Here is an 11,117-nt window from a genome sequence, read left to right as displayed (position 1 = left end):
TGAATGAATATTTGAGATTTTAAGATGGATTTCCCAATATAGTTCACCCATTTCCATTTAATATTCCTATTTTAAATCTTCAACAATATGTATATATTCACTCAGTGAATACTAAATATCCAGCCACAATTATCTGGGGTTCCTCAAAATTTTTTTCTATTAAAAAGGGCTTATTATACTGGAAAATATTGTGAATCACTTACTTTCCTAGACTGACTGGCTCATACCTTCTGGCCCAGTCATTTTTTAAAGGATAATAGCAAAGGTTCTAACATGGTCATTTTGGACTCTAGAAACAAGGCTACAGGAAGAAATGTTGATGTTGAACTTCCAGAGTAGTGTTAAGTGATTTTATGTGGTTATGATTCAAAATAACCTGACCGCTTTAAGAAGTCCAGGTGCTGAGTCATTTACTAAAAGAGCCAGAGGAGGTTAATTAGAAGCAGCTGATAGTGGCATCATCCCCTGCTTTTTTTTTTTTTTTTTAAATAAATGGAGAGGGTTATTCTATGAAGAGAACAGAGTGCTATAAAAGGTGTACAAAGCTAAGCAAAGACTCATGATTGAGGCCTACTAATTTATACCCCCACCGATAAGGGAAAAACTGACTCGGTGAATTCAAAGTAAGATACCTTGACAATATAGAAATTGTTAACAGTTACATCTAAAAAGACTGGGTAACATTTTTCCCTCTTATGCTGTTTGCTTTGTTTTCTGATAAATATTTTATTTTTTATAATAAACTCTTAAACAGCAAATGTTAACCAACATGCATAGCTCTTAGATTACACAAGGCAGTGTAAGGAAAGGGAAACTGGCCTCTGATCTCAACGAAATTGCAGAGGTTGGCGATGTCACATGGTCACGAAAAAGATAACAGTAGCATGTGCTAGGAATTAATGAGTAATGAAAGCAAGAGTGTTGTAAAGATTGAAGGAAGAGGAGTGGCTTCCTCTTCAAAAGTAGGAAAGTTAAGACACTTGGAATTCTTGGAGCATCAGTTCCTCTGAAGGGGGGTGAAGTGCTTCAGGGGTTGCTGAGCAGGAGGTGTGAGAGTGTGGAGGGGTAGTAATTACACACACCCCTGTCCAAATACCCTCCCGTGGCTTGCAGAGCCAGGGGGTAATAGTTTCAGCAAGGCTCCTTCCCCTCTGATCACTTCTTCAGAAATTGAATGAGACTCTAGACTCAGAAGTGAGGTGACTTGCTGAAACTATTACCTAAAATCCACATACTGAAAGGTGAGTGTTCTGTTTTCTTAGATTCTGTATTTATCTTTTTAGCAGCCATTCATCACAGGACCAATTATATTAATGTATAATACACATTTTTTTTTCCTGTATTCTTGCAGCTCTGGCATTTGTGGCCTTGCAGACCCTGAGAGACACCAATCTCCCGTAACTAGCTAATTCCTAAGAAGAGTAAACTAACTGCCTTGGAAGTACATTGTTTCATACACAAACCAAGCAATCTGGAGCCCGTTAGCCCCAACAACCTCCTCATCTAACTCGTATGCCCAGCAGTATTCCCGTCCTGTACCTACCCAGAGCCGGGTACACACAGTGAGGGACAGCACAGATGTCTCGGAGCTCAGCGGAAGACTTCAAACTGCTTCCCCTGCCCTGCCTTTCCCACTGACACACCAGTAAAGACTCTGGCCTCTGCCTTCATCCAGCTCCTGCCTCTCTGCCTCCTTCCCCAGCTCCGCTGTTTCCGCTATGGCCACGTGGCGTGCTGTGCCCTTCTCTGGGGAAATGTAGCATCACTCTGTCATCACTTAGTTACTCCCATAAATTAAAACCGGTGGGTACAAACCACTGGTGAGAGCACCCCCCTCCAAGACTCATCAAAGGAGGGATCCCTGGGTGGCGCAGCGGTTTGGCGCCTGCCTTTGGCCCAGGGCGCGATCCTGGAGACCCGGGATCGAATCCCACATCAGGATCCCAGTGCATGGAGCCTGCTTCTCCCTCTGCCTGTTTCTCTGCCTCTCTCTCTCTCTCTCTGTGACTATCATAAATAAAAAAAAAAAAAAAGACTCATCAAAGGAAGCAGGATCCTCACCAGGCTATAAGCTGTCTTCCTGGGGACGGGGACCCCTCTTAAGGTAGCTTTCCAGAGGCAATCCAGCGTCCCACGTAGAGGATATAAGCCTACAACCCAATTCGCTTAACCAAGTCCCAGTTCACAATCTGTAAGATACATAAGTGTTGGGAGTAGAGTGGGGAATAGGGGACATTGGACTTCATTTTCCCGCTCATCCAAAGGAACACTGCACCCCTCTAACTGCTCATCCTGAACCAAGCAGGAAGAGATGCAGAAGAAAAACTGGCACCCTGTTCTCATGGTTTTGCCTACCTAAGAACTTACGATAAAATTAAATTATTTTCTAGCAATCTGCTATGATAACAAAGTTCACTGTCGAAACATCCTCAAGGTTTTTTTATTGAATAGATACATGTGGGTGTTACATTTAGTCTCTGCCCTTTGGAACCAGTATTGATTCCAATCTACTTGTTTTGCCTCCAAAATGCACCACAGCACATGGAATGTAATCCATCTCTGCTGGAAACCCGGAGGAAGGGGTACGCGGCAGAAGATTCCCACTAGCTGGCTGGGACTTGTAGCCACCGGTTGTTTCTGGTCGCCCTGGCAATCCAGCAATCCAGTCACTAAGCTGTGAAGGGCACTGCTGTCAGGAGCCACAGGTGACTCATGAACAGTATTCGCCAGGGATCCCGGGAGGCAGAGAAAAGCTGCCACTCTTCTTTCTGTTAACCAGAAATCACATCCAGCCTTTGGTGTTTTGTTTTAAGAAAGCAAACTGCTCTGAAAAAAAAAAAAATTGTCAATTGGGCAACTGAGAGCAGGCTCATGTCTCTGTGATTCTAGACGATAGCTGTCCTTGCCTGCTGCTTACATATAACCCATGTAACCAGGAAGGCACGGTCGGGGTTGGTTCTCCTCTGCTCAAGGTAAGCTGGTTCAATGGGTTTACACAGAATTAGGGTGCTGGCCTAAATCAAAGATCCATGGAAGATCAAGTAAGGTGGAAGCACAGGGGCATTAGGCCCAAGAATCACTTGACAGATACTTAAAGATTTTCTTTAGGTCACAACCCCTGCCCTGAATCAACGGTCTAGTAGGGCATTCAGGCAAACAAGTGAGTCTAGAATGTGCCACGATAACATAACACAGAAGACACTGTGCAAGTATATATTCAGAGGTACACTGAGTCCAGCATTGGTGGATCAGGGAACGCTTCTCCTGGGAGAGGATGATAAAGCTTCTGCTACCATTTAGGAGATGGAACGATGTGAGAAAGCCTGTCACATCTGTGCTAATAAAAAGTGACCAGATAAAATAAAAATCATATTTTTCCATGGGTTGTTAGAAAGCAGTGGGTGGAATAAGACCTTAGTGAACTAAATTCTACAGAGAAGTCTGGGTCTAGGGGGATGGAAGTGTGTAGAGAGCTGTCACATTACCCTGCTCAGGGAGGTCTGGCCTAGCTACGGGTAGGGGAGGAACAAGCCTGTGACACTCTGAGGGACTCTGCAGAGTCAAGAAGAAGCCAGCTGAGATTTTTTGCCAACAGTATAAGCTGGTGGGACAGACTTGGGCCTGGAAGGACCCCAACCCCTCCAAAAAAAATTCACTTGGGCCTCCATCCCACTCCCTAAGATTGTTAAGATAGCAGCAGTAGAAGGAAATACGTCTGGTAAGTAAAAAGAACACTAAAAGTCTTGCACATTCTCATAGGTTTAGGGTCCTAGGCCTTGCTGAAGTTGAACACAAAGGTGAACCAAAATGTTCTGACACCATAGACCATTCCCCTCCAACTCAGACACTGACAAGATCAAAGAGTTCCACTCTTCACAGGAGGTCAGGAGTTGGGCTAACTGCAAGGGAATGCAGTCTGATTAAAACTAGAGCCCAGCACCAGTTCAACTCAATGTGTGAAGTATCTGAAGGCTCAGTTCTTCACTTAATTTCCACTGTTCCTTTTTTTTTTTTTCTCAGAAGGTCCAGAATAAAAATTAAAAATATGTGACATCCCAAAACAGAGGAAAAAGAACCCATAGTCAAACCTAAAAGAAGCAGACATATAGGTGAACCAGATACTGGAACCATTAGATAAGAATTTGAAAGTAACAGGGGTGCCTGGGTGGCTCAGGGGTTGAGCGTCTGCTTTTGGCTCAGGTTGTGATCCTGGGGTCCCAGGATCGAGTCCCACATCAGGCTTCCCACAGGGAGCCTGCTTCTCTCTCTGCCTGTGTCTCTGTCTGTGTGTGTGTGTGTCTCATGAATAAATAAATAAAATCTTTTTAAAAAGTTGAAAGTAACAATTATAAATTTGTTTTTAAAAATATACAGGGAGGGGCGCCTCAGTTGGTTAAGCATCTGACTCTGATTTCAGCTCAGGTCATGATCTTAGGATTGTGAGATCAAGCCAGGCATGGGGCTCTGTGCTGGGCATGAAACCTGGTTGAGATTTCCTCCCCCTCTCCCTCTACCCCTCCCTCCTCTCTCTCTCTCTCTCAAAAAAAAAAAAAAAATATATATATATATATATGTATATATATATATATGTGTGTGTGTATACATAGACACACAGGGAAAGATGGGAGATAGGTGCAAGAAATTTAATTTTTTTAATATTTTATTTATTTATTCATGAGAGGCACAGAGAGATAGAGAGAGAGAGAGAGAGGCAGAGACGCAGGCAGAGGGAGAAGCAGGCTCCATGCAGGAAGCCCGACATGGGACTTGATTCTGGGTCTCCAGGATCACACCCCCAGCTGAAGGTGGTGCTAAACCGCTGAGCCACCGGGGCTGCCCGTTGCAAGGAATTTTAGGAGAAAAACAGAAACTCCTAAAAATGGACATTTTAGAACTGAAGAATCTAGAATCAAAATTTATTGGATGAGTAGTTTCATAATAAATTGAACCCTAGAAAACAAAGTTTCAGTGAGCTTGAAGATAGGTTGATAAGAATTACCTATTCTGGGGAGGAAAAAAAAAAAGCAGAGCATCAATGAACTGTGGACAGTACTAAGCAATCTAACATACATGTATCTTGGAGTCCCAGAAAAAAGAAACATGACAAAAAAAATCTTTTTTTTTTTTAAATTAATGGCTAAAAAAACCTTCCAAAATTTTGACTTAGAACATCAAACCACAGATCTGAGAAGCCCAGCAAACTTCAAGAAGGATGAACACAAAAAATATTACATCCAAGTACCTTGTAGTCAAAGTGCTGGGAAGCAAGGATAAAGGAGGCAGCAGACAAGTAAGCAGGGGCAGGGGCAGGGGCGGGGGCAGGGGGGGGGGTGGGGGGACAAGGGGCAGGCCACAGGCAGGGGACACAGTGCATTTAAGGCCCACAGCAATTTCCAGTTTCAAGAATTTAGAGATGTTCCAGGGCAGGGAGTTAAAAGGAAAGAAGAGTGGGAAGCGAGGTTGGAGAGGTGAGCAAGAGCCAGGCCCAGGCCGCGGGCCTCGTGAGCACAGTACACTGAGGGCAACGAGGAGCTAAACCACATCCCGGGATGGCCAGCACATCTGGTGTGTAAACAGTAGCTACCGGGCCGCAGGTGCTGAGGCTGGAGGTACACAGATGGGGCAAGAGAGGCCACTGCAGGATCCCGGGAGGCAGAGCACGTCGGAAGGTGACATGCGGCCTGAAGGTCACCTGAGCCTTTCGGGCAGATTCAAGAGCAGAGCAGGAGCTGAAGGTGCGCAGCTTGATGAATGCTTAAGCACAGCAGAGGATGGAGTAAAGGGTGACGGTGCAGCTCGGCAGCTTCTCCGGGGCTGCCACCAGCGCCCCTCATTACCTTGTGCCTAATACAATGACTGTCCTCAAACACAGTCCTGATCTTGCCACTCCCCTGCTCAGAGCTCCCCAGGGGTCCCCTCAGGCCTCTGCCTGAAGTCTTCCCGCCTGCCCACCTTCCCCGGAGAGCCAAAGCCCTTACAGTGGACCACGAGGCTCCCCATAATATGTCCCCACACGAGTTTTATCTCCTCCAGTTCCCCACCTTGCTCACTCTGCTTCAGCCACACTGGCTTCCAGGCTGAGATGGCGCTTAGATACATCAGTGTGGGAAACTCCAGGGGTTGGGAAAATGGCAAGGGACTGACAAAGGAAAGACGAATGGCCAGAGAGGTGAGAGGGAAGTCATGAAAGAGTGAATCATGTCTCTCTCCTGCTCAGAATTGTTAACGGCCTCCAGCACCTACAGAAGAAACGTCGTGACATTTCCGTTTAGAATAAAGGTGTGTGTGTGTGGGGGGGAGGTATAAAATGCAGATTTCTAGGCTCACCCCCAGAGGTGCTTGTTTTTCTAAGGTTAGTCCCTGGAATGCATTTTAAGAAGTCCTGACAGCTCCCAAATAGCTGATACAGGTGGTCCACGGATCACACCTCAGAGAAACCTGGAGTCTACTATCAAATGTGGCACCAAAGGCCTTTAATGAGCTGTTCTACTTCTCCTGACTCCTTTCTTACCATTCTCCATTTCTGGAAATTTTTTTTTTTTTTCTCCAACAGAATCAAGCAGCTTCACGTCTTCCCTACATACCATACACACCCCAGGACTCTGTGCCTTTGTAGAAAAGTCCACCCCCAACTGTCTGTCTGCATCAACTCCACTCAAGTACCTGCTAAAAGGCTATCTTCTCCGGTTTCCTCAGATTTAGGAGCACCTGTTATCTGCGGTGTACCTACAAGTACGGGGCCACGCACACCCACGTGGGTGCAGATGCACAGCTTTCTCAGCGCTGTTAGCACCTCTGTCTAGATGCAGCACTTCTGGACTCCGTGTGTCTGCCCTCAACTAGAAGTTTTCTGAAGTGAGCCACTATTTCTGCATCTTTTCAGTGCTGGGTGTCCTGGTTGGTGCACAGAAAGGGCTCCAAGATTGGTTGGTGGCTGCCCTGGGTCCTACAGGTGAGGAGCTGCACGGTTAACATGGGAGCCAACATCTTCAAATCCCTGATGCCAAGTTCGGTCTCGGGGTCTGTGTGTTGTACGTTTCCGACGATCGAAGCGGCTGTCACCTCCGTTAGTGTACGCCTCACTTGTAGCGTCTGACTTTGTGTCTCACGTTCTAAAGCCCTAAGGAAACCAGTTCTGTCTCCTCCTTCGGGGCATAAAGAAACCCCTTCAGGGCAAGCAGGCTCAGTATCTGCATTCCCCACAGGACCGAGGCGAGCATCCGACACTTCCCAGGTATATACTTAAATGTATATACTTTTTATTACCGAACGACTTAGCTATTTACCCGACGGTGGAGGGAAGCAGGGGTAACCCCACTCGCGCCGCCCCCTTCTTAAGATCCCACAGCTAAAGCCGCGGTCTGGTCCTACCCCGCGCCTTGCGTCTGACGTCACAGCCCAGACTTGAACTACCAATCCCAGAATGCCGTGCAAAGAGGCGGGCTCTCCGGGAGCGGTCGCGTGATTGGCGGGCGGAGGTGTTTCCTTCCGGTGGGAAGGGCGCTGGGGGGTGGGCCCAGGGGGAGGTGTTGGCACATCGTTGCCGGGTTGGGCGGGCCGGGTTTGGGAGGGCTTTGTGGGCGAGCCTCTGGTCCCCCACCCGCTGACAACATGGATGAGGACGGGCTTCCTCTCATGGGGTCAGGCATAGACCTGACCAAGGTTTGTAAAAGGCCACGTTGCATTCAGGCGCCCTGGGAGGAGGATGGCCACCGGACGCTCGGTCCCAGGGACGCCCCATCTCTCCGTGTCCACGTCCGTCCTGACCCCCGGCCTCTCCGGTCCCGTCCTCGGTGGGGGGAAGCCCCACAGTTCACTGTAAAGATGCAGGGTCCTTCCTGACCCGTCCCAGCTGGTGGGGTGCCTTTCCCGGGGTCAGTCAGGGGCGCTTCCTGAGTGCGGACTCGCTACGCACGGGGTACGCGACGGCTACAGGGGCAGGTCGCGACCTCTCACCTCACCTCTTCTGTTTGATCCCCAAGTGTTCCGTGTGTCTGTGTGTCCTGCCGTTACCTCCTAAAGTTCGCACTTGTGAATCCAAAGCTCCCTCTTAAACTTTGCAGCTTCTGTCATCATCGGACACCACACTCCCACAGTTTAGGAAAACAAGTTCGTGACTATTTCTAGTACTTCGAGTAACTCCTATAGCATAGGAAAGAGGCCTGTTATTATTACATGGCAAGGAGTGTGTGTGTGTGTGTGTGTGTGTGTGCATAGATGCAGATGTCAGTGGGTTTGCATGGTGTACTTTGTCCTGTACAAACCATGTTTGTCTTTACATAACACAGGTGCCAGCTATTCAACAGAAAAGAACGGTGGCATTTCTAAACCAGTTTGTGGTGCACACTGTACAGTTCCTCAACCGCTTTTCTACAGTTTGTGAGGAGGTAGGTCCGGTGATAATGGTTTAATGGGTAGCTCAGGAACCATCTTACACTTTGAAAGGTGGCAAATGAGTAAAACAAGAATTGCAGTCTATGTGTTCATTTACCAGGACCTCTCGCTGTCCAGGTGTCCTGGTAACCTTCCTTACTTAAATCCTGCTCCATTCTGTACCATCAGTCTTGCACCCCACCTCTGCAGAATTAGTTTCTGGAGGCCTTCAGAGATAGTTTACTAAGTCTGTGACTAAAGAGAACAAAAAGGAATTCACAGTCAAAAACATTACTTTGAAATTTGTTTCTATTACCCCAAAGATTTACATTGTTTTCCCTGAAGATTTACATTTTTAAGTACACATTATTTTCAGTTTATATTAAAATTATCGGGGCACCTGGGTGGCTCAGTCTGTGATTAATCACTGCTGCTTTGGTTAAGCGCATCTGCCTTTGGTTAGATCAGGATCCAGGCACCTGGCTCCCTGAGCAGGGAGTCTGCTTCTCCCTCTACCCCTCCCCCTCCACTCATTCTTTCTATTAAATGAATAAATAAGTAAAATATTTTTTAAAAATACTATTTAACATTCCTTGATGCAAATGATGGTTGGGGAAGTAGCCTCAAAACATAACTTTAGTATCAAATATCCTTGATATCAAATATCAAATATTATGAAAATAATAAAAATACTTTTAGCAAATAACCAGTTAAGGATTAGGTACCAGGTTCAGGGACCCCTGTTTTTTCTTCAAAAGCCAAAAAAGAGAATGGGAAAGAAATGGAACCATGGGTTTAAATTGGGTTTAAGAAAGGAGAAGGAGGAATAAAATGAGATCATTCACAGGTGAGTCAATAAAAACAGTATTTAGTTCACTGTTTTATTTATAAGGTATAGCTTTAGCAAGTAGTTTTTGTTAGATGAATTCCTATTAGCAAAAATTTGCATGGAGACAGGGAAACTATTTTCACATGTATAGCATATGTTATTTTTGTCTAAATTAGCAATCTCTAGCCAAAATCTCTTCTGCCTTCTCACTAAAACAAAAGTGAAATATGATAATTGATAGAGTCAGGGACTCTGTTCCATGTATTTTATCGAACAGGCCCAGAAGTTAGGTGCTTGCTCCCATGAGTTTTATCGTATATTGCTGCCTCTCTAAATGGGATATAGAATCTACTGACCACAGAGCAGTAAACCAAAGATTACTGGATTTAGTCCCTCACTTTTTATACCAGGATAGGCAGGGTGGAGAGAGAGGGTTCAAGGATTGTTAGCAGAGAGGAGCAAATATTCCATCCCCATACTCCTTATCACCAGATTAAAAAAATAAAACAACAACCAGCAAACACACCTATGAAGGCAACTCAGTTAAACTGCCCTGAGACAGGGGCAGCCCCTTACTTTCCTAGTGTTTAGTAATTTTCACTGCCTGGATAGTGAATCCTATTTACTAAAGACTAGATCAAATATAACTAATCCTCTCCTGTTTATTTATTGCCTACGTATTAGCAAAACCACGTGATTCACTCTTTAACCCCCTTCTGTCTCTCTCTCTCTCAGCTTCCCCTCAACTGTTTTGAGTGTCTCACTAGTCCCTACTTCTTCTCTTCCTTAAACCCTAGAGAAAAGTTTGTTGACCAAAAACTCGTGAAGTTTGAAGGTAGTTTATTGCCACCTTCTTCTTATGGATGGTAGTCTAGGGTTGACTCTAACTCATTATTTGCAAATTCATATTTTAGCAGTTTGGATATTTATGTCAATTGTTGACTGGTGTGATGACACTAATATTTATTGTCTGCTTATTCTGTGCTAGGCATTTTACTAAGTGTTCTACATGTATTCAATCATCACAGCCCAGCCCTTTGAGAAAGGTCCAATTTTCTGTGTTTTAGAAACACAGAAATTGAGATGTAGAGAGATTTAAATCATTTGCTTAGTCCTTATTCATTCATTCAACATATATTTGTGTGCATAGTATTTATAGCTGGAGTCACTACTATTACTTGTGTGGACAAGTATTACTTGTGTCCACACTCACATAGAAAGTAACAGAGTTGGGGTTCTAATTCTGATCTAATAACTGGAAAAAATAGAAGTGTTTCACTGTTCTGTTACATTACACCTTCTGATCTGGTTAGGTACTGCAGTGAGCTATTTAAAAATTTGTTTTTTTTAGATTTGTATTCTCTTCTTTGCTATGCCATATTCATGGATGTGATGTCTTTTTTGATGTGATAAATTCCGAGGATATAATGTATGTATTCAACATCAAGTGCCATTTTTTTCCTCGAGTTAAGATCAATGTGATTTTTCAAAATGGGTTGTTTGTTGATAGCACCTATTAGACCTATAGTCCTTGTTTAGTGAAAGCCTTAAACAAGAGCCAAAATGTATTTTCTCCCTCAGTAAAAAAGGAAACGCAGATGTTATTTTTTGAATTGGAAGTGAACTGTGACAAGCGGGGGGGAAGGAAACCTTTGTTTGTTGTTTTTCACATAATTTGATTTGAACCAAACCCACCTGTAACAACTTCAGTCACAGCTAAACTCAAACTGGAAGTAAATTTGAAACAAATGATTAGGGCTCTTTCTTCATCAATAATACTGGTTTTAGAATTCTCTAATAAAGAGAAAACTGTAGAACTTCACTTTTTAAAAACTTTCTGGATACCAGGGTGCTTTGCAACTCTTTTAATGACTGTAATCAGGGTAAGAAGAAAGGTTGGAAGACAGAGAAAGGA

General features: G+C 44.7%; 1 protein-coding gene and 1 long non-coding RNA gene across 5 annotated transcripts in view; one reads left to right on the top strand and one right to left on the bottom strand.

Moving 5' to 3' along the window:
- Positions 1-2,411: 2,411 nt before the first annotated feature.
- On the bottom strand, positions 2,412-7,897 carry LOC102151875. The gene is made up of 2 exons (XR_005370698.1): positions 6,664-7,897; positions 2,412-2,826 (listed from the first exon to the last, which is right to left on the bottom strand). It is a non-coding gene; the product is annotated as an uncharacterized LOC102151875 (long non-coding RNA).
- WASHC3 (WASH complex subunit 3) overlaps positions 7,506-11,117 on the top strand; it is a 44,745-nt gene continuing 41,133 nt past the window's right edge. For all 4 annotated transcript variants that reach the window (XM_038558856.1, XM_038558855.1, XM_038558854.1 and 1 more), the window contains exons 1-2: positions 7,506-7,662; positions 8,289-8,387. In XM_038558856.1, the coding sequence (XP_038414784.1) occupies positions 7,612-7,662; positions 8,289-8,387 (150 nt within the window). In that variant the 5' untranslated portion in view covers positions 7,506-7,611. The remainder of the gene's footprint in view (positions 7,663-8,288; positions 8,388-11,117) is intronic.

This window comes from Canis lupus, chromosome 15 (assembly GCF_011100685.1).
Source record: "Canis lupus familiaris isolate Mischka breed German Shepherd chromosome 15, alternate assembly UU_Cfam_GSD_1.0, whole genome shotgun sequence".
Lineage (NCBI taxonomy): Eukaryota > Metazoa > Chordata > Mammalia > Carnivora > Canidae > Canis > Canis lupus.
The sequence above is the reverse complement of the archived record's forward strand: the minus strand, read 5'-3'. Positions and strand labels throughout refer to the sequence as shown.